A 20,867-nucleotide genomic window follows, 5' to 3' on the forward strand; every position below is an offset into this window, starting at 1 on the left:
CTAGTCAGTTTGTAGCAAAACACCCACAGGAGATGACTCTAAAGGGAAGCGGAACACCAAAGTGAGTCACGGTGGGTTACGTTTTAGCTTTCTGTCATAGGTACGTTTGCACTGCTCCAGTTGTTGGCTACTGCAAAGCTGTGCTCAAGTTAGCTTTTAACAGGCTCCTAGAGACTTCTGTATCTTGCAGAGCAAAGTTAAGGAGGAAATTGAAGGTTGAAGGAGTACAGAGGAGGTGAGTAGCTCTGAGCAGAGGACATCAAGGTAGTTAATCATTGTGAGAGGTACTGGGCTGATCGGCCCTTTAGCAGCTTTTTTTCCACTGTGGTGATTTCACTGACTCAGACTCACCTTTGCTTTTTGCTAGAGAATGACTGTGAGATAAGAAATGCATGGTATCGGGATTTTCATAAGTCTAGTTCCTTCTACATTTCAAACCTTACAAAGCTGAGTGAGCTTTTTGTAGACTGCGCACAAACGTTGTGCAAGTGTTTGCTCACCTTGGCAGATTTCAAAATACATCAGATTTTAAATTGAACTCAGAGTGAACTGCAAGAAACCAAGTGCTGCATCAATTGTCTGGGAAGGCACAGGGAATTTTCTTTGTACCAGAGTATTAATGTATCTGTGAATTAATAGATCTCTGCAGGTGAGGATGTCTTTTTTTGTTTTATTTTGCCAATTCTGAAAAATCTGAAGTGTGAAGGAAAGCAAACGGTGCGTTCACTGAAGATAATACAGAAATAAAACTTCTGATATATTACTGTTGGATAAGAGATGCTTCCTACCATGGCAGCTTAGCGTGTTCCCCACATCCAGTCCCCAGTGTGTGTTTGCACGCCTTCCCGACGGCACGGGCAGGGTGCCGGCAGGGAGCTGTGGTCTCGTTCTGCGGGAGGAGCAGCGCCTTTCCGTGGAGCTCTTCCCGGGCGGTGTATGGGTGATAGCTGCCGCTCCCTTTGGACCGCAAGCCTGGATCCACTGCCAGTAGATGGCCTGCCCCTACTGGGGGCACGGGGGCACCCGGTGAGGGGGAAAATGTCAGCACGGTCTCTGCACAGACAAGCAGGGCCTATGAAGTCCTAGGTAGAACACACCAGATTTTTAAGCGTAAGGTTTGAATTTAACCTGTATCGTAGATAATAATTTAATAACCTCTTCTATCTATTTGTGCCTTCCAGACAGGCTTTCTGTGCAGGTAACCCAGAGTGAAAAAGGAGTCATATTAGCATTCATGCTACTTGACTTGACAAAGGCATTCCGATTCAGCTGGCTGAGGCAGTCGCCGGCCGGCTGAGGCTGGAAGGGAGCTCTGGAGGCCTGCTGCTCCAAGGCCTGCGCAAGCAGGGCCACCCAAAGTAGATGGCCTAGGGCAGTGTCCAGCTGGGTTTTGAATAATGCCAAGCAGGGAGACTCCACAACCTCTTCTGTGGTTTAGGTGGAGCTTACTGTATTTCATTTTTCGCCCATTGCCTTGTCCTCTCACTGGACAGCACTGAGAGGAGCCTGACTCTCTTTGCTCCCTCTGTCAGGTACATGCCTTGCCTTCGCCAGGCTGAACAACCCCAGCTCTCACAGACTGTCTTTGGAGAGATGAAATTACTTGGTAGAAACTGTGTTTTCAGATGATCGTTTTTCTTTTATTTTCTAATGTTTCTCCTGCTGTCGTCTTGGCTTCGATGAAGTTTTTCTCATGAGCATAGGTTCAGTCTAAGTAACACATTGTCTTGAGAGACTGACAAGAAAAAAATTTTAAAAATTATTAACCTAGTCTAACATGCATACAGAAAGTAGATGAGCAAGGGAAGAAGGGAAGCTAAATGATGATCTTTTATCTCTTGGCCCCACTGAAGTTGGGAGTTACAAATTTGCTCTGGTAGTCATTTGCCTTAACAGGACCTAGTGTCAGACTCAGGTCTCAGTCCTGATACTGAAAGGAGAAATTGAAATGAATGGCACAGTAGCTGCATCCATAGGGACATGAATAAATGTTTTTTTTTTTCTCTTCCAGAACATCAGCCTCAAGATTGAGTCCTTTTGAGTAAAGAAAACATAAAATGGCGTCAATGTTGCTTAGTCGACAGCTGAGCTGTTGTCTGCAGCAGAACTCCAGGCTGCTTGTATTTGGTAAGTGGCTTTTGTACTATTTGGTTTGTATTTGGTAGCATTCATGTTATGCTAGTGAAGAAAATTCCAGTTTGAAAGTTGCTGGGGTTTATCTAGTGTTGCATCTTTCAAAACTTGAACAATGCTGCATTCTGCATCTCAGATAGTGATGCATTTGTAGTACAGAAGTGGCACACAGCTATGCTGTGGGGTTTTTTTATGTGATTCTTTTTGTTTGTTTGGTTGTTTTTTTTTTAATTTAGTAAATTGAAGGAGTCAGCATGTTTACAGTGCAAATTATTAAACGAAACAAAGCTTGTCAGCCCTTGGAACTCTGCTCTAACAGGGCTACTTTCTGATGCTACGTGGTGCAGAGGTAGAAAAGTCATCCATCAAAATCACCTTTTTCCAGTTTGCACATCATAGCATGCCCCTGCCTGTCTTTCTTTGTGGGGAGGTTTTGTGTGGCTGACACCAAGAGGTGTCCTTTGCTGGGGGTATTTTTCTGCCTGCGCTTAGCTCTAATGTGAAATAAAGGCCTAACCCACAGCTTCAGGCTGTTTTCTCCTAAGTGTATGATGACAAGTTCTTGCTAGACCCCTGCTCCTAGGTTAGCACGTGTACATTGAGCCTGCAGTCTCATGAAATACATGCGCAAACTTCGGTCTCATGCTTTAAAAGTGCAAATTTCTGTTGGTCTTTTTGGACAAAGTGTAGAACTTAAGATCTAGCATCCACTTTATGTGCTGTTACACTAATACAGAACGGCTGAATTGCTTTTTCTGTGACAAGTAAATATTAATGTTTCTTCTCTTCTAGCCCTCCTGCTGAGCCAATGTGCTCCTTGTGCCACTGCCATGCAAACACAGAACCCCTCCATTTGCTTAGAAATTAAAAAAACAATAATTAATTTCCTTTTAAACAATAAACTTTGGGGAGCAACTGACCTTTGGCTAAAGAACAGAAAGTTTGTTCTTGTAACTATTGGAAAAGTATTAGGTCAGTGTTTCAGGACTGGATGCCCTTTTATTTATGGGAGTGACGCACTGATTACCCGAGCTGTGCAAGAGCAGTGATCGTTTGGTCGATAGTGGCCAATGGAAAGTGCTTGCAGCAATTAGGTCCTCAGCAGCTGCCAGTCCTTTGAGCTAATCTGTTGTCTTGGTGTCACTTAACACTCCCTGTCTCTCCCAGCATCTTGCACACTTCATGATGCTCCTGCCCAGGAAGACAAATCACTACAGCTGTGCAGTGCACCTGAGGTCCCTGAAGTACAGGTGGGCTAGCTCTTCTGTTCTCACCATTGCAATGAAGGGCTGCAATACAAAAGAAATGCAACTCTGGGCCCCATCAGTCCATCCTTTTCAGAAATTTGTAAGTGGAAAGGCTGCTAAAAGCAGGCTTATAGCAAAGGATGGAGGGCCTTGTTGGCAGGTTGTATAGCAGGCACGCTGCTTTGGGTGTACGTCTTCAGAGATAAGAAAATATGGAGCAAGAGCAGAAGCCCCCACCAGAAGGAACTGTCTCCTGCTAGTTTTTTAGCCTGCTACGTTCCTGGCTGACACAATAGGCAAGAGACTGGCAGCTGTAGAAAAAATGTGAGCTTCGGGTCATTTTCCTGCTTAGTCCCAGACAAGGCTGCAGCACTGCTGGTCACGCTGCTGGTCTCTGCTTGTTTTTAGGGAGATGCTGGGGGGGATGTCCAATTTCTGCCTCAGGGTGCTCTCCTCTGACTTGTTTTTGAGCATGCAAACTCCAAGCTGTACAGACTGAGAAGGAGACTCCTCATACGTTACTCCCACAAAATTCCTACAGTGCCATTTGGTCTGCTGTTTTTTTCAGTGAGATACTGAAATGACAGGGTTTGCAAAGGGGAGGTGGAGAGGAGAATAGCCTGCCTCTTGGTAGAGGTCTCTCTGTCTGTGGGCTGTGATGTTTCAGTTGTGTGCCTGCATTAAGTGCAATAATATGTGCAGCTTGAATCTATTATAAATGTATTTACAGAAAGAGAGTCTTCTTCCTTGATTATTTCTGATTTTTAAAGCAGATGTGGGAGGTAGCGTTGTGCTGGCCCTGAGCATGAACTGCGCTGGTTTCTGACAAAAAAGGGGCATGTGAAAAGGAAGGATGTTGGCAAGTTTGCATTCACTGCGGCAGAGAATTATACCCACATTCACTGCTGTAAAACACATGGGAACAAAGGAAACTAAACTTGATATTAATCAAAATATTTGTAGGAACTTTTTCTCTGGTTGTATGTGGGAGATGGTGTTTAATTCTAATTGAGATAGATTTCAAGTTCTCAAATCTTTTAACAAATGTGGGACAAGAGTTAAACATCTGGGAGGAATCTTCTTTACTTGACCATTGCTTGTAGTGTTCTAGTTCCTAACACAGTGCTAGTCCATGGCCAGATAACTACAAAATGAAGATTGAAAATTGTTTAAGCTGATTAAAATGCAAAAGCTAAGTGAAATGTATCGATGTAAAATACAAGTTAAATCTTCCCCATAAATGTAAAGCCTGTAATAATTTGGAGTCCTTATGCTTTCCTGAATAATAATAATAATAATAATAATAAGCTGTAATCAGGTATCAACTTGTTGTCTTTATGTATTTCTTGTACTTGATAGTTTGCCATCAGAGATACAGTGTAACAGAATTTGAGAGGTGGCAGAAGAACATCAGTAGACTGAGTAGCTAGCTTTTTTTTTTTTTTTTAAACATAGACTCCTGCATAGTGCTCTCAGTACAGCAACATCCAGACAAGCCCAGGAGAGGCAGCTGATGCTGGAGAAATAATGGCGTTTCTCAGCGTACATCCTCGGCTGAGCTCTGCAGGCACAGCTGCGTTGCTATCAGCAGTCACCGTGCTGCAGGTTAATCACGGCTGGCAGTCAGAATCACGCACTTACCCTGCTCTGCGCTACCTCTGGTGTTAGCGGCCATGTCGCTACGGTGGGAAAGTCATTCCATTTCTGTGCTTCAGAGGCAGACCAAATCATAGGTTGTTGTTAGCTGGTGGGGCAGCAGCACAGTTATGAGGACTCTAGAGATCTCGGTTCAGTTTCCTACTGATTACCCTAAGGGGCTGAATTCGTCTTTGGTTCTTGAACTGGAAAGCGTGCCAAAAGGCCAGTCTTCTGCCTTAAGGAGGCATCAGTTCCCATTAGTGCTTGCACATGCTCCTCCAGGGTGCTGACCTGCTCTTAAAAGCCCCCAGCGGTACAGCTTCTGCAGCCTCCCCAGGCAATCTGCTCTGTTGCTGAATTGCCCTTATCTTTAGAGCTTTTTTTTCTAATGTTTGACCTAAGTTTCAAAACAGGAAAAATCAAATCCTTACTATTTGTCCTATCCTCAGTGGACCTGGAAGCTGGAATGTTTATTTCTGCTTAGCAGGAGCCTTTTACGTATTTGAAACCTATTACCTCTCCCAAGACCTTGTACTTCTGTCTCAAATGATTTAAATAATATTTCAGTCTTTTTTCATAGGTCCAGTTGTTCTCCTGCAGTTTCTCAGCACTTTTATTGCAGTGCCCCAGGTGAACTAACTCTGGTTGAGGCCATACCTCACATATCTCAGCCTGTTTCCTCTCTCTCTTCAGAGAATAATACCACTTTATCTCACCAGCATGCTGCAGTGAAGACTGAGAGACGTTCATATTCATTCTTGACTTGTCCCCATCACAATTATCGGGAAGAGGTTAGAAAGCCATGAGAACGATTCACTCTAATCCTTCTTTTGTCTCTAGTATTAATCCTTGCTATGACTTTTTGCACTTTTTTATTCTGTATATATATTAGAAGTTTCCCCAGAAGATCAGGACAAGAAGTAAAGTGGTCTGAGGTCTTGCTCTGCCTAACGCAAACCTTATTATCGTCCAGATAATATTTCTTTCTTTCAGCAGAGAGAATAAACTGGATATGTTTGAGGGATATATGGGAGAAGCAAGGATCATATCCCTTCTCTGAGTTGTAGAGAGCACAAACTTGAGGTCACCTTCAGCTGCTGCCGTGAGAACCAGCCACTGATGACCTGGAGTGCAACCTCTCCTGCTAGCCTGAGAAACCTTTCCTTCCCAGCCTGATGGAACATTCTGCCAAAAGCTGAGATACTTGGCAATGCTCAGATAAAAAATGGTGGCTGGACAAGTACTGGCCAGGAGGCTCTGCTGTAAGGCCAAGTTTGGGCAACAGTTCTCAGCTCCTTAAGGCGAAGGAGGACAAGTAAGGCCCGTGATGTTCCCATCTGATTTCCCGTTCCTTCTGTCCCACACAGGGCAGCCGTGGTAATGCTGGCTGTTTTCCCTTGTGGCTGTTAATCTCTAGAAGGGTCCTGACAAACTTTCACTTACTGTGGTCTGTTGGGCTGCAAATGAGGCAGAATGTTATGACTGATTCACATCACAAGTTCTGCAGGAAAACTAGCAGCTCGATGCTCCCATTAGTGCTGAAGAGCTGATTTGGGATTATGGTGTGTTTGGGGGGAGGGAGCTGTTCTTGTTCTTTCTTTTGGGAGCTTCCACTCCTGTACACCCTCTTTGGTTTCAGGTTTTGTCTTGGTCTTTGGAGAATCCTTTTCCCATAAAATCTCCAGTGTGTATGTGGGAGTCCTGAAACACACTCAATCTCATGTGGAGCAGCTTCTGATCTTACAGCATAAGCACTCTGTAAATAGCAATCTCAGTTTTCACAATATTATGCAACAGCGATGTTCGCTTTCCAAACACCTCTAGCTAGCCTGGGCTTTTGCCATTGCATTTCAAGAGCTGTTAGTAACAGATTATACTTGCAACACCTAAAATAGTATTTGGGGGAAATCACAGTCCTCCTACATTAGGCTGTCAGGGCCTCCATGCTCCAAAAATTCTGTCTGGAAGGAGGTTTGGGAGACACCATGGAGCAGAAGTTACAGACACGCATGGGAAATTGCCTTTCTGCACTTGTACAGGGCAGCAGTGGTATGGCATGTGTAACGTGCCTCCTTTGGGACTGGGCATCTTTCACTCTACGCTCTTTCACAGCAAAACATTTGCATTTGAGAAATGTGCCAGCATTTATTTTTTCTATCTTTTCGTTTTTGCCTTAGGATAGTTCCTCCTCTTAATTACACTGATGTAATTTCAGTGCCTCCTCTGGAGTTTCTCTCAGGTAATATGCAGTTGTTGTACGTTCAGGAACTGTATTTATTGAGAGTGGTTTTGGTCAAGTGTATCAGAGGTCTAAGTACTTTCTAGGCCTCTGGTGAACCTACCTCTCATTAGCAGAGATCACTACTTACCCCAGAGACCTGCTAACAGTAGCGCTCTTTGTGACTACTAACATCACCAAATGTTAGAAGGGTGTAATTATATTAATTATGTTGCTATAGCAATGTGGTTCTTTATTAAAAATTGCTGAGCGAGACACCTGGTGAGTGATGAGGATAGCTTAGAAAACAGGAGTTGAAATACGAGCTTTTCTGTCTGCTGGCAAATGATGGCATCCTGTTACATGAAAAGGAAGAATAATAATTTGCTGATGTTAAACACTCAAGTGTTTAGAAGGATGCTATATGTTGTATAGAGCTTTGAAGAGTCTGCCAGAAGCAATAAAAGTAAAATTTAATTTATTGTACCCACCATCTTCAAATGAGAGGGGTCAAAAGTTCTCTGCAAGTCATTTAGCTGATGTGGTCTCTGATAGTTAGGTTCATTAATCATGCATCATTTGTTTTCTGACTTTTGATTTGATGTCAAGAGATGCTCTGTTCACTGTTCACAGTCTTATTAGCTACATGTAATTTAAAAGCTTTCGTAATGCTTTTTTAGGAAGAGAGCTGAGGTCATAGTATTTGGTCCTGTTCTTATGCTAAGTTAATATACCATGAGAAACCCTTTTTCCATTGCAGCTTGATTACAGACCTCAACAGAAAGTCAGTATGTTGAGCTGGCCCATTGGCTCAAGAGCATAAATATTGATACATCTAGGGAAAAAAAAATTGCTTGGATGTGGTAAGAATCTATCACTTATATATTCTGGAGATGCAAAGTGGAGCACTCAAAACCAAGACCTGAATTCATCAGTATCAAAATGGAGTAGCTTTATTTGCAGAGTTTCTGTTGCAGAGTAACTTGATATTAATAAGTCAAACAGGAGTAATTCGGTCCGAGCTGTAATGTACGTTCAGTGCCTTCGAGAGAGAGAGATTCCAGCTGAGCAGACATGCTACAGTTAACTAGGGATGAAGCATTGCAGTGAGTGGTCTGATTTCCTTGATTTACTGATTTACTTGCAAGGCTCGCAGAGTACTTGGGCTCCGTTTGTTGGACAGGGCATTACTGATTCGTGCAGTTTTTGGAGTCTATTCTGCAATTACTTGCGCACTTCAATCTTCTCTACCTGCTAAGCTGAGTTGTGTTACATCAGGACACCTGATTTCCCAGTAACGCTACCTACCTAGCTCTGCTTTTGTTATGAACGATAGATGTGCTTGTGCACCACGGTGATGGTCGTTGTGCACTCATATACAACGTGTGTCTCTCTCTGTGCCATGAAACATGCTTGTGTGCTGGTTGTGTGCAGACACACAATTGCTGCTTATCATGACAGATTGGGCCGTCTGCCATAAGTATGGTCATAACATTTTTTTTACTTCAAATGAAAAATCCTATGTCAGGTGTAGGGTTGGGCCCAGGCCCACCAGTTAACCTGCTGTCAGGGAGCAGTACTTCTGGGTGCAGGTAGGCCTAGAGAGCCTGGTCATAGCAATCCCTTCCTTCCCAGTGGGCTGGCAGGATGAGGTAACACAAGCCATTTTCCTTTTCTTTATGGCAGGCTGTTCTTTCAGATTCAAACCATAGCATTTGCATGAGCTAGGAGGTGGAATGACTCCTTTTGCAAGCATAAGGACCAGTAAATTGGTGAAGCTGTCCTTATACTGGTGTTCATAAAATGAGACACTCTGTGGGCTCTTGAAAGCAAGTGTATAAAATCAAATTTGTATCAGTGAATCAGCCGGGAGATCACTTGCTTGTAGAGCCTGATGACGTGTAGCATGCTTTAGGAGCTAACAAGCAAATGAAGGGAAACCTGTCACTTGTGTTGCTCCTTTTTTAGGTGACTCTGGTTCACTGACATCCTGGAAGTAACTGAGGTTTGGCTAAGCTGCTCCTGAAAGCTGTTTAAAACAAAGTAATCTGTCTCATAAATTGACCAACATCGCTAATATAATAAAAATGATCTTTAAAGCAACTCTTCTTCGGGGAAGGCTGGCATGCTTTCGTTTCACTTGAGCAACCTTTGCTGTGTATGAAAACCTGTCTGTTGACAGGTACAAGCTGTGCCAGTGTGAATTGATGCAGCACCACACAGCAAAGCTCTGCTCATTTTTGATCGCTTGTGTGTGCCCTTAGCACATATCTAGTTCAAATATCAATGCAGAAGAGGCTGTTGCATAAATAGCAGCAAAAAGATGATGCTACTAGCTTCTGTGGTCTTTGCTGCTCTACTGAGCATTTCTGGGAGGTTGGTTTCCCCCTCCCCAAAGTAGTCTTTCTTTAAAAATCACGGAAATACAGTGTGCTAAATGTTTCCCCTAAAAGGAAGATTGCACGTGCACGTTACTGATAGACTTGTTTACAGGATGTGAGTCTTGGAAGGGTTTTCCAATGTCCACTCGCTTTGTTACACTGAGGTAGGTGTTAGCACCCAGGGAATGGAAGAGGAGGAAAGTGCATGTGGATCGTAGCTCACCTGTCTTGGATGTGCAGCTTTGTCAAACTATTGCAAGTGTACTTGCAGTATGTTCTCAGGAGAGAGGAAACCATTTCACTTGTTGGAGAAAGTTCTGGAGGAGAAGGCAACATTTGCTGTTTGCAGAACAAGTCAAAAAGGTTCCTCCCAGTAAGGCTCATACATGCTGCATGTTTTGGCTTTTAAAAACTCCCTGCTGAGGCTGTCACACCACAGAGAACAGGGTCTAGAGCTCTTCCAACAGAAACACCCTGAATTACATGTTCCTATTAGCTCCTTTTCAGCAGAGGAATGAACTAACCTGCACTGGAGCATGACTGTAATATAAGCATGTCTTTTCTTTTAAACGACTGAGAAAACAGTTTTGTGGCCACAGAATTAGTAATAATGAAATAACAATAAAGACTTTGGCTTATTAAAACAACTAAAAGAAGTTCACTTTTTCCTTTGCGTTTGGAGGAAAACTCGTTTTACAAGTATGTTTAAGGCAAACTTTCAAAAATAGTGGTAGAGCTTTAAACCTTACAAAATGTAAAAGCTAAAATGAAGTTCACTGCATCTGTTCTGGGAAATGGCAGCTTGGGCTATGACTGGTTAGAAAGAGGGTTCCGGGCGTATGTTCCTTTTGCTTTGTACACACCCTGTAACCATAGTTCAAAACCATTAAGTACGAGATAAGTGAACGTGCTTCCACACCTTTAACAAAAAATGCCAGCAAAGTAATACCAGACTACAATAAAACATTTGTGTCTTACTGTAAAGCTATTTCCCTCTCACCCCTGTACTATTTGGCATGTTCCTGGCCAACGTTATAACCCTTAGTAAATCTTTGTTGTGCAGGTATTTCAGAGTACTTGGAGCAGAAAACACCTGCACAGAACACCAACAGAAGGGTTATTGGTGTTACTTCTTGAAAGCTCATTAGATTTTTATTTATTTATTTATTACTTTGTAAGGTTTATAAAATAAATGCTGGTTTTCTGTTTTACCTTATTTATTGAAGCAGATTAAATTTAATTATTTCATGGTAGGTTAAAGACCTGAAATAGTCCAAAATTTTTGTTTTCATGCTTATATTTCTAAATGCGTCGGATCCAGGTTTTTTTCCATATCTTTTATGCTACTGCCGAATTCCAAAACGTCCTGGGTTTTCTGTGCCTCTCTTGGTGCTCTCCCCTGTATCACACAGCAGCACACGGAGCCTGGTAAGGGAGAGGAGAGGACAGAGGGCAGGGAAGTGAATCTCCTGCCCTCCGTCTGCACCATACAGTGGGGCACGGTACAGGGATGCCCGGAATAGTGCTGCCCACCTCTGCTGGCATCCAAAAGCTGCACAGGGTGGTGGTGGGCCCAGCCCAGCTCTGCAGAAAAGAAGGTTAAAAGGAAATGAGAGGGATATTGCAGTGCCCTGTGACATGCAGGGGGACAGTAAATTCCTCCACAGAAGGGAGAAAGCAGGGCTGGTTGAGGGGAGGGATGGAGGTGAAGAGCACGGGGGCTTGGGTGACGCAGAAGAAATGGAAATGTTCCTGCTGGCTTGCTGTGATCTCCCATCGGGGAAGGAGCCCATCGGGGAAGGAGCTGGGGGCACGGAGGGGTCGGTTGGGTCTCTTTCCCCTTGTAGACCTTGTAAGCTGCCTACTGAATCTGCAGCTTTATTGGCTCTGTATTATGTAGCTTCTGCTGATCTTTTTATCTGCAGTAGCCTTTTTTTTCTGGTGGAACAGTTGCCATGCAGTCTGCAATTTACATGAATGCTAAACAGAATGACACAAAAATGAAGTGGTGTTGCTGTAACAAAACCTATTAATAGCTTCGCAGAGAGGCAGTGACGCATCTCAGATATAACACTTGGAATTAAAGCTGAGGAGAAGATTTCTCTTTGCAGACCAAGTTTTCCCAAAATGAGCAGTGAGTTTAAGTGCTCAGCTAGAGATACTTCCAACGGGCTGTGATTTTGCAGATAAACTTCCTCAAAATCAGCCTTGCTTGACACATCTCTCAGACTCGCAGCCCCCGGGCCCATCTGCTCCCCCTGCCCCAGCAGGGCCACCCCGAGCAGGGGGCCCAGGCCCGTGTCCCAGCGGCTTTGGGAGACCTCCAAGGAGGAGACTCCACAGCCTCTGTGGGCAACCTGGGCCAGGGCTCCGGCACCCGCACAGCACAGAAGTGCCTCCTGGTGCTCAGAGGGAGCCTCCTGTGCTCTGGTTTGTGCCCACTGCCTCTCATGCCTATCTCAGCTTGGGCTTACCAAATCCAAAGAAAACACCTCTAACCACAGTTACAAACCTTGGCCGAACGGCTATGTTCAAAGCACTGCTGAGCACTCTCAGAGTATAGCCTCTCTTTCCTTGATAAATGCTTATTTGATAACTGTCGTTTGAAAACAAGAACACTTCTAGTGATTTTCTGAAATGAAATTGTGGCTGCGAGGGGCGGTTGCGGGTGTCCCGCTGCCCTTTGTACGCGTGGATGCGGCCTGCCTCCCCGGGTGCCTCCCCTTCCGGGGCGATGGGGACGTGGTGTGCTGTATCACCGTAGCACCTGGCAGCGCTGTGCTGCCGAAGGTGCCTCTGTCACCTTACTTCAGCCATCCCCCACCACTCCAACCTGCAACTCGGCCTTCCTCTGAGAGAAAGGGAGCTGAGGATCTTCACGTGGGGTTTTGCAAATTACACCATTTTAAAATGCCAAGCCTGTCACAGCCTAAAACAAGTGATGCGCTTATCTTTCAGGTGTTGACCTGCTGCAAGAGCGATGCCCCTAAGTTGAGCTTATTAAGACTAAATTGTCATTGATACTGTGCTGTGTGAAGGCTTGCAGGTGCTTGATGATAAAAGTCATAGGGCTGTCAGATGGTTAGTTCAGTCCAGCACTTAGTGCACAGAGCTAGCTCTTGCTGGGCACCTCAGTAAAGCCATCAAGTCTGTACTTCCTCAGTTGCAAATGTGCAATTATCCCCTAATCCCCTTAATGGAACATATACATATTCCAAATGGATGCTTACCATTACCAAAATGGTGCTTACTGACACTTCCTGATCACATCAGCCTGGTGGCATGGGTAGGCCATGTCCCCAGCTTCCCTTTTGCATGGCGGTGAGCAAAGCACGTTCTGTTCTGTTCCGCTTGTCCAAAGCACATCCTTCACTTTCCTTCTTTCTGCCGCTCAGGCGTGTAGGGAGACCAGGGCTGGGAGGGACCAGATTGCTCGGCAGTGTCTCGCTGTCACTCCAGCCTTCAGCACCGGGCTGGTGCTGGTTTGTGGGGACTGCTGTGTGCACATGCTAGCACAGGTAATCCTGTACTGGGATATAGGCCTGTCTCTTTATTTCGTACATCCAGCACTCCCCTGAGCTAAAAGGCTATTTGTGCCCTATCTATCTGTTTCTAATCGATGTAGAGTGCTCCTTTCTGGCCTTCCCACACACCCCAATTTGGGTGGAGAGAACAAGCTTGGAGAATCAAAAGGTGTTGCCATGACTTTGTGGCTGGGCAGTGACACTTGCCCGGGTCAGGGGTTAGAGCTTTGTAGATTTCGGATGACCAAAGTTGAAAGAGCTGCTTTTCCAGATCTGCTGGCTGAACTCCACAGATATCGTGTCACTCTTCTGTTTTATTCGAAAGGCTGTATCCTGACGTGTTGGTAAAGATGATATGTAAAGCTGCTCGCTCTCTTACGAACTATGCCTAAACACTGCATTGTGGTATAGTTGCTTCAGAAATGGGAACCGAGCATGTTACTGATGAAGTTCAGGAGGTTTTTGCCTTTTAGCTTTGTTACAGATACAAAGTTTATTGTGATATCCCCATTATATACATGGATAAAGAACAGCAACCCAGGCACAGGACAGAGCGAAAGTTGTGTTGCTGTTTTTGACCAGGGTTTCAGAGCTGTAGTGAGAGATGCCGGATTCACGTGAGATTTTCAGTTTATTTTAAACATACCTGTTTTCCTTTCTGAGGCACTTATATTTTCCAAGCAGTGTTCTTTGAGCTATTGCAGAACATTGCAATACTGTTTACCAGTGGACTCCATGAAGCTTTTTGGTTGTTACTGGTGGTGAGCCTTCGCTGCGTAGGAATGGGGCATTCACAGCAAAGGCTTGCTCAAGGTGTATTGGCAGACTTACCAGTGGAGATGGAAACATGTGCTCTTAGTCCTCATGTCTTTTACAGTAGGATTTGCCTCTGTTTTTCTAGGCTTGCGTTGTCGTTTCACTTTTTTTTTTTAAAGCTACCTCACTGGTAGTAGTTTTATTTCACACTTGTCAAAGATGAGATATTTGGTTCACTTCAGACAGCGCAATGTAATTGGTCTCATCTGTCAAGTGTTCTCAGTCAGATAAGGTATGGATATTTATTCTGAAGGAGAACACAAAAAATATGGTCTGTACTCAGGTTTTCATTATTTCCTACAGGACACAGATATATCAGTCAAGCTGCAGCTAAAATTGATGTGGATTTTGATTATGATGGACCTCTAATGAAGACAGAAGTTCCTGGACCACGATCTAGAGTAAGTTCTCAAAGTATAATGGCTTGTATATTTTTTTCTTTAGCTGTGTTTAACTTACTAGAGGACGAATTTAATTCCAAACTTTAAATACAATATGAATAAATATCATTTTACAACAGTCTATGTCCACTTTTATCAAGATGCTGAGAGTGAAAAGCTAGGAAGGGGGGAAGCCTGTCTTGCCCCTCCCTTAGAGAGACATCTAAATTTCTCCTGAATTTCAACTGTCAACTTCCTATTTGAAGTTACTGAGAGCAAAAGAGCATCAATTTGCTGAAACTTCTCATCTGCCTGGTGTAGGGACGTGGCTTCTTGTCCTTCTGCTGAAACTGAGCAACTTAGTTGACTTTATGATGTAAAATAATGCTTTGGTTTTGAAATGAATCAAAAGTTTCAGTTTGCTGGACAATTTTACTCTGACAGAGTCAGTATTTATACGGAAGCTGTTCAATTAGCACAGGAAAGCTAACAAGCTTTAGAGCTAAAGCACTTAAAATGCTTTCAGTGTCAAAATAATTGTTTTTCAATAATTTCCATATTGCCTCCTTCACAAGTTCTCTGCAAAACACAGGAATTTGGATGGAACACAAATACAATTGGCATAGCTAATCTTGATGTTAAGAAACTGATTTTTAATTTTTTTTTAAGCTGTATTTCTAGAACCAATGTGCCAGCATCGCGTCTGCATATGTTTTGTACATATGTCATTTGTCTCTTATCTTCTCAGTTTGGTTGATCAGTATAGGAGAGGCAGCTTTTCCTTTCTGAAGATTTACAATTAAACAGTGTGTGCAGCCCATGCAGCTCAACATGCCACAGTAGCAATTTAACTGTGGTATGTGCAAGATACACTGTGAAAGTTCATGTGGCAAGTGCAGTTGCGTGGGAAGCATCTAAGATTGCAAGTTTTGCACACAATTTATGTGCTCATATAAAAGAAACATGTTTTTCTTCAGTGTTTGGTAATTACATACCTGGGGCTGATTTATTTTTTTTATTATTTTTTATCTGCAGGAATTAATGAAACAGCTGAATGGAATTCAGGTAATTTGTCAAATTTTCTGAGTTTGGGCAGGTATCAATCTGGTGATTTCAGAACTTGTTTTAAAATCTTGTTTTGTATGTTTAATTCCATTCAAAAAATAAGGTGGAGGACTGAATTTGGGTTTGAATGCTAAGACATGGTATATGGTGGACATGGTATATGTGTGCATTTGAATAAAATCTAGTCTATTTTGTATACAGCAGAATGGTTTTGCTAGAATCAGTGATTTCTCTGTAATTACTTAAACAGTTTATGTGCTTTTTGAGTTGTTATGAAGTGGCCAGTGAGAACACATGTATATTTGGTCTTAAAAGTATGCCAACCTAAGTGTATACTGCCTTCGCAGGACAAGCAGTTCCTCAAAGTGCATGTTTGCCCTTAACTTCCTTCACAAACTACTGAAAATAAGGTTTCATATAAAAATACAGGCTGACAGCCTTTTTTTGTTATAACTGCAAGCATCATGTGGGGGTTCACTGGATGAAGAAGAGTAAGTTATATTCTCAGATCTGAAACTACCTAGTTATTGAGGATTGGCAGAATTATTTTGTTCACTCAGTTGTTCAGTCATTATATATTATTTAGCTGATAGATGTTAGAAAAGTGCATTTTTCTGCCTCCTTTTTTCGTTATAAAAGATGATTCTTAACAGTCTCTATAAAAATAGCTCTACAGTTAATTCCCATGGGATGGATATAATGTGTCTTTATATTTTATCACTAGATATTTTTATCGGATTTTGCTGTTTCTTCCTCCACACTGCTGCTACTTAAAGCTTTCATTGTTTGTTTTTTCTTTAAGAATGCGGAAGCTGTACACTTTTTTTGCAATTATGAAGAGAGCCGAGGGAACTACCTAGTAGATGTGGATGGCAATCGCATGCTGGATCTCTACTCTCAGATTTCATCCATCCCAATAGGTAGGAAACAGCTATACCAACACTTTGCTTTGTTCTCAAGCTATTGTTTTCTTCTCTCAGCCACTACCAAAGAACTTGGTTGATTAACAACAACAAAACACAAAGCTGACATAATTTACGTCTTGTTGCAATCAGGGTATAACACTGCTATGTAATATGCAGCGATACTTTTTAGTAGCTGGGGAAATGGGGTTAAAAATTCAGTACTTATTGCTCACTTGGAGCACAGAGTGGTATCTGGAAGAAGCTCTAATACTAATTTTAATTTGTATATGCAATTCCACAATTTAGGCTGTCTGTGCTTGGATTTGTATGCCTTGTGATTCTATAATAGTTTGCTACTTTTTTTAAACATTAATATAACAAACATAACTTAAAAATTTTAACATTAAAACATGTTTTGCACTTTAGTTAACATACTTGTCTCAAAAGAACTGAAAAAAGAAGCTGGCTATGTGGAAGCCAGTAAGGTGAAACAACCTCATCCTGTGGTACTGAGTTCAAGCAAAGGTGGGGTGGCAGGCTAACTGGGCTCAGGGACCAGACAAGAGACTTGTCAAGTACTTGGGAAAGTTGCTTGATTTTTGTGGAGCATTTCAAGAAAAAAACGCGGGCAGAGATGTAGGCCCCAACTGCAAGGAATAAAGGCATTGGTAGGTGTTTAGTTTGTTTGTTGCTTTTCTATGGTTCTTCTCAGTTGCTTAACAGTAGCAACTGTTCTGCAGAAGCAAAAAGAGTAGAACTGTTGTAGTTCAAAAAGTAGATATTATACTATGTATAGAAGCAATGATGACTCAAAAGCATCCCTGCGGGCCTCCCGTTTGGGAAAGAGAATTTAGTGATGTTCAGGTCATTTTTGGTATCTAAGACCTTGAGATTGCAATAGGTTTTCAACTATCCCAATCTTCTTTGCAAACAGTTAATATTTTTGCTGTCATGTAGTATCCTAAGAAATGTGCAATAATTTCAGAACTCTTTAATGTTTGTAGCTAATTTTCATCAACACAGTTTCTAGATATTTTTCCCCTTTAGAGAATACAGTGAGAAAATTTTGTCAGCGCTAATGTAGAAACAGGAATGAGACAAAGAAGTGTGATGCTTGTATGCCAGTCCTTATCTAAATGGCATTGAATTTTAGGGATCTAGGAAAAGAAGTGTGTTTAGTTTTGAGGACCTCCCATTCTTCAGACAAGAAAAGATGTTTTGGAAAAAACTCATCTGTAATCAGCTAGTCAAAGGCAAATCAGTGCATACACCAAAAGAATGAAATGAAGGTTGTATAGACAATGCACTGAGATTTTCTGATGTTTTAGTTTATGATGATACAAGCATACCTCTTTTAATACAGTTTTTGTGTATAAAATATTTGAGCACTAGTATTATTTTAAGTGAACTTTATTACTAATATGTAAAGGTATCTGTTTAATGGCTTGCAAGTATCAGGGTGTCCAGTGGGCAGTTCCTCTAAAGGAGCTGACTTGTGATAAGCAGTGTCTAGAGCCAGTAGCTTTAGAACCCCTTTCTCCCTCCAGCCCAGGTCTTTCAGTTGTCCATTTTTATTATTTATTTTTATTTTTTTATTTTATTATTTATTTCAGTAAAGCTCACAGAGTATTGGGAGCACTGGCATTAGCTAAGAGAGAAGACAAATCAAAAAAATTGTGCTGGGTACACATAAAAGCTCTGTCTCCTTACTTTTATAATGAAAAATAGTTGGGATCTGTAGTCCTTTCACATGGACAAATATCTTCTTAAGAGGTTAGAAAATGGGTCAGCAGTGCTCATGTTCTTGCATCCACGAGAGGAAAGAAATATTTTCCTAATGGGCAAAACTTGTTAGAAATATGTTCAGCTATTTATTAATAGCTGAACAACTCAGTGTTTAAGCATCCTAAATGCCATGTAACCTTTTCTGACATTTTTAGCATAACGGTAAGTTAAAGCAGCTGATGGCTAATGCTTTTTTTGTTTCTTTATTTTATTTTTTAATTTTTCTCCTCTTGTCTAAATTATAGTTAGCAACAGCTGTTTGTTAATAGGATCTGTTTTAGGACCAGAGTCATCATTGTAATATGTAATATTAATAATCTGCAATAATGCCTGATTTGGTTAAGATTATCTTTAAATAAATTATTTTTAACATCTGTAGCATTATTGGATTTGCTCTTAATATCATCTGTGACCAGAACTGAACTGAGATCTATTAACTCTCTTGAGATAGGTATACTTGTCCTGTGATGTGATAGCTGAGGCTTCTGCAGTTTTCTCTGGTTGGCTGAAATTTATGACATGGACATGACAGACTCCAGTACATATAGCTGATCTTCAGCTAAGCCATCTAGTTCCTCCTTCTTGAGGACAAGCTTTTTTTTTGCCTTTTTTTTTTTTTTCAGGTGACACGTTCCTCAGTCACCTAAGAATTATAGTACAGTGCTTTATATGGCTTCCCAGGTAGCGGGTCTGTGATGTGCAGCAACAAGTAAATGCAAACATAGTACTTACAGGCTGACCTAAATCTGATTGAACACACAGAATTATTTTAAGTTGAATGGAATGACAAGACAGACTATGTGAAGCTGCAGAGGCCACTAATAATGTCCCTCTTGGTGACAGAGGTTCTAGACTAGGACACCAAAAGAAAATCATGTTGGGAATTCTGGGTGAGTTGTCGTTCTCAGATCAAGGTGCTTGCTCGTTGCCTGTGCTTATCTCTGCAAGTAAATCCAATAAAATCTTTCATGAATCTGTCAGAACTCCACAAGATTTAATAATGGTTTGGTATACTAGAATATACTTATCAGTAGAGGGTGAGAGGTAATACCTGACTGTGCAGAGAGATAAGAAGTATATAAAAAAAACTCTAGGCAAAGGTGTTCTGGACTGTTTCATGCTGAAAAAGCAAACAAACAAAAATTAAAAGTCGTTTTTTTGTTTTTTTTCTACCACTTACTTTTTGGGAAATCGTAACACAGCATATTCCTTTCAATCTGTATCTCATCTGTGTAATAGAGTTACAAATCCCATGGAGCCAAATGCAAGACATGTTTACTAGCAAACTGCCTGGAAGAGCAAATGAAATAATCGTCTGTCTTTTTATTGTTGGCAAGGTCTGTTGTTGTTCGGAGAGATTCAGAGAGGTGTGGTTTGGTATTGCTGGCAGCAGCCTGGTGTTCAGTTCAAATGGATTCTTAGGACTTCTTCCATCTCATTAATTTAGCAGGCTGCATTTTTTTTTTCCTGTTGCAGGCAGGGACACTCATGAGCCTGAGGATATGTTCTTTCCTGCCACATTGATCGAGACACACAGCAACACTGATGAAGTGGGTGCCCTTCTCTCAGAGCCAGCTCTGTCACTTCTTATAGGAAAGTAGTTAGAAGTGGAGTCATAAAGCTACAAACCACTGCTGTCTTAGCCCAAGAACTTTTTGACTTTGTATACAATAGTTACAGAATAGTTACTTAACCAATTAATTCTTTCTGGTGTTAGTTTTATGAATATAAACCCACATACCAGTTCAGCATCCTCCTACACACTGACCTACTCTTTTAAATAGAGTCAGGGTTCAAGGATTCTCTCTTAATTTACCGGGGCCTATACAAGGATGCACCAGTGGAACAGGGAATGTTAGGAGGAGGAAGAGTGAGCCACTTGGCATGAGATAAGAGAAAGGAAGCAAAAGCATCTTGTGTGGATGGAAATAGATCGGTTATGGGTAGTAGCAGCGTCAAATTTGTGTTACATAAGAGGAAATACCAAGGTATCTCCTGTGATTCTGTGAAATACCAAGGTATCTCCTTCAAACTCTCCCGTTCTTCATTCAAACTTACCACCACCAGCAGAATCTCACATTTTTACAAGCAGTTTTAGAATTAATGGTTAAGCTTTCTAGGCAATGGTAGTTATTTATGACAAACTTAAGTAAAGTTTAATTTGGAGATTTTTGAAACATTAATACACGCTCTCAAAGGTGCTCTCGGCTGTAGCCACAGCGACAGCTCTCAGTGACACAGCTCTCAGCTGGGTCACTCCCTCTAGCTTAAGCATAATTCTTCCCGTGACAGCAGGTGCAATGTGGATTTAGTTGTCTGTGTCCAAATAACCACTTATATTATCTTCCTACTAATATTAACAGTTGGTTGGTTTTTGTTGTTTTTTGTTGTGTTTTTTTTTTCAGTATGATGTGCAGTTAAAAACAGACTGGATATTTCTTTGTTTTGAACTAAAACATCCAAAGGGAATTTAAAATTTACTTGTTAACATAGTAGCCAAATACTCCGCTGCTCAGACAGGATAATAATGGCTATTGTCATTCAGCTAGAATGAGGAATTCAGGGACATGATATGCTTTTGTAATAAAAAACTGAGCGGTAGGGAAGACGAGGTTTCAAACTGTTTCTACAAGGGAATGTAAAAGATGGTGCTAGTCAGTGGCTTTGGCATTTCATAAATTAAAAATCAGGCCTATGATAAATTTTTCTGGGCTCCATTGCTGTTTTTTTTGTTTGTTGTTTGTTTTTGCATCAGGTACATTGGTTTACCTTTAA

At 41.8% G+C, this 20,867-nt stretch overlaps 1 protein-coding gene across 6 annotated transcripts in view; it reads left to right on the forward strand.

The window, feature by feature from the left end:
• Positions 1-20,867, forward strand: part of ABAT (4-aminobutyrate aminotransferase) — a 60,317-nt gene that overhangs the window by 20,567 nt on the left and 18,883 nt on the right. For 4 of the 6 annotated variants that reach the window (XM_080557046.1, XM_080557043.1, XM_080557044.1 and 1 more), the window contains exons 2-5: positions 2,012-2,127; positions 14,261-14,358; positions 15,373-15,402; positions 16,205-16,322. In XM_080557046.1, the coding sequence (XP_080413172.1) occupies positions 2,058-2,127; positions 14,261-14,358; positions 15,373-15,402; positions 16,205-16,322 (316 nt within the window). In that variant the 5' untranslated portion in view covers positions 2,012-2,057. Of the gene's footprint in view, positions 1-2,011; positions 2,128-14,260; positions 14,372-15,372; positions 15,403-16,178; positions 16,323-20,867 lie in introns of all 6 variants that reach the window. The other 2 variants (XM_080557041.1, XM_080557042.1) reach the window with 1 other exon arrangement.

This window comes from Anser brachyrhynchus, assembly GCF_964034855.1.
Source record: "Anser brachyrhynchus genome assembly, chromosome: 15".
Taxonomy (NCBI): Eukaryota; Metazoa; Chordata; class Aves; order Anseriformes; family Anatidae; genus Anser; species Anser brachyrhynchus.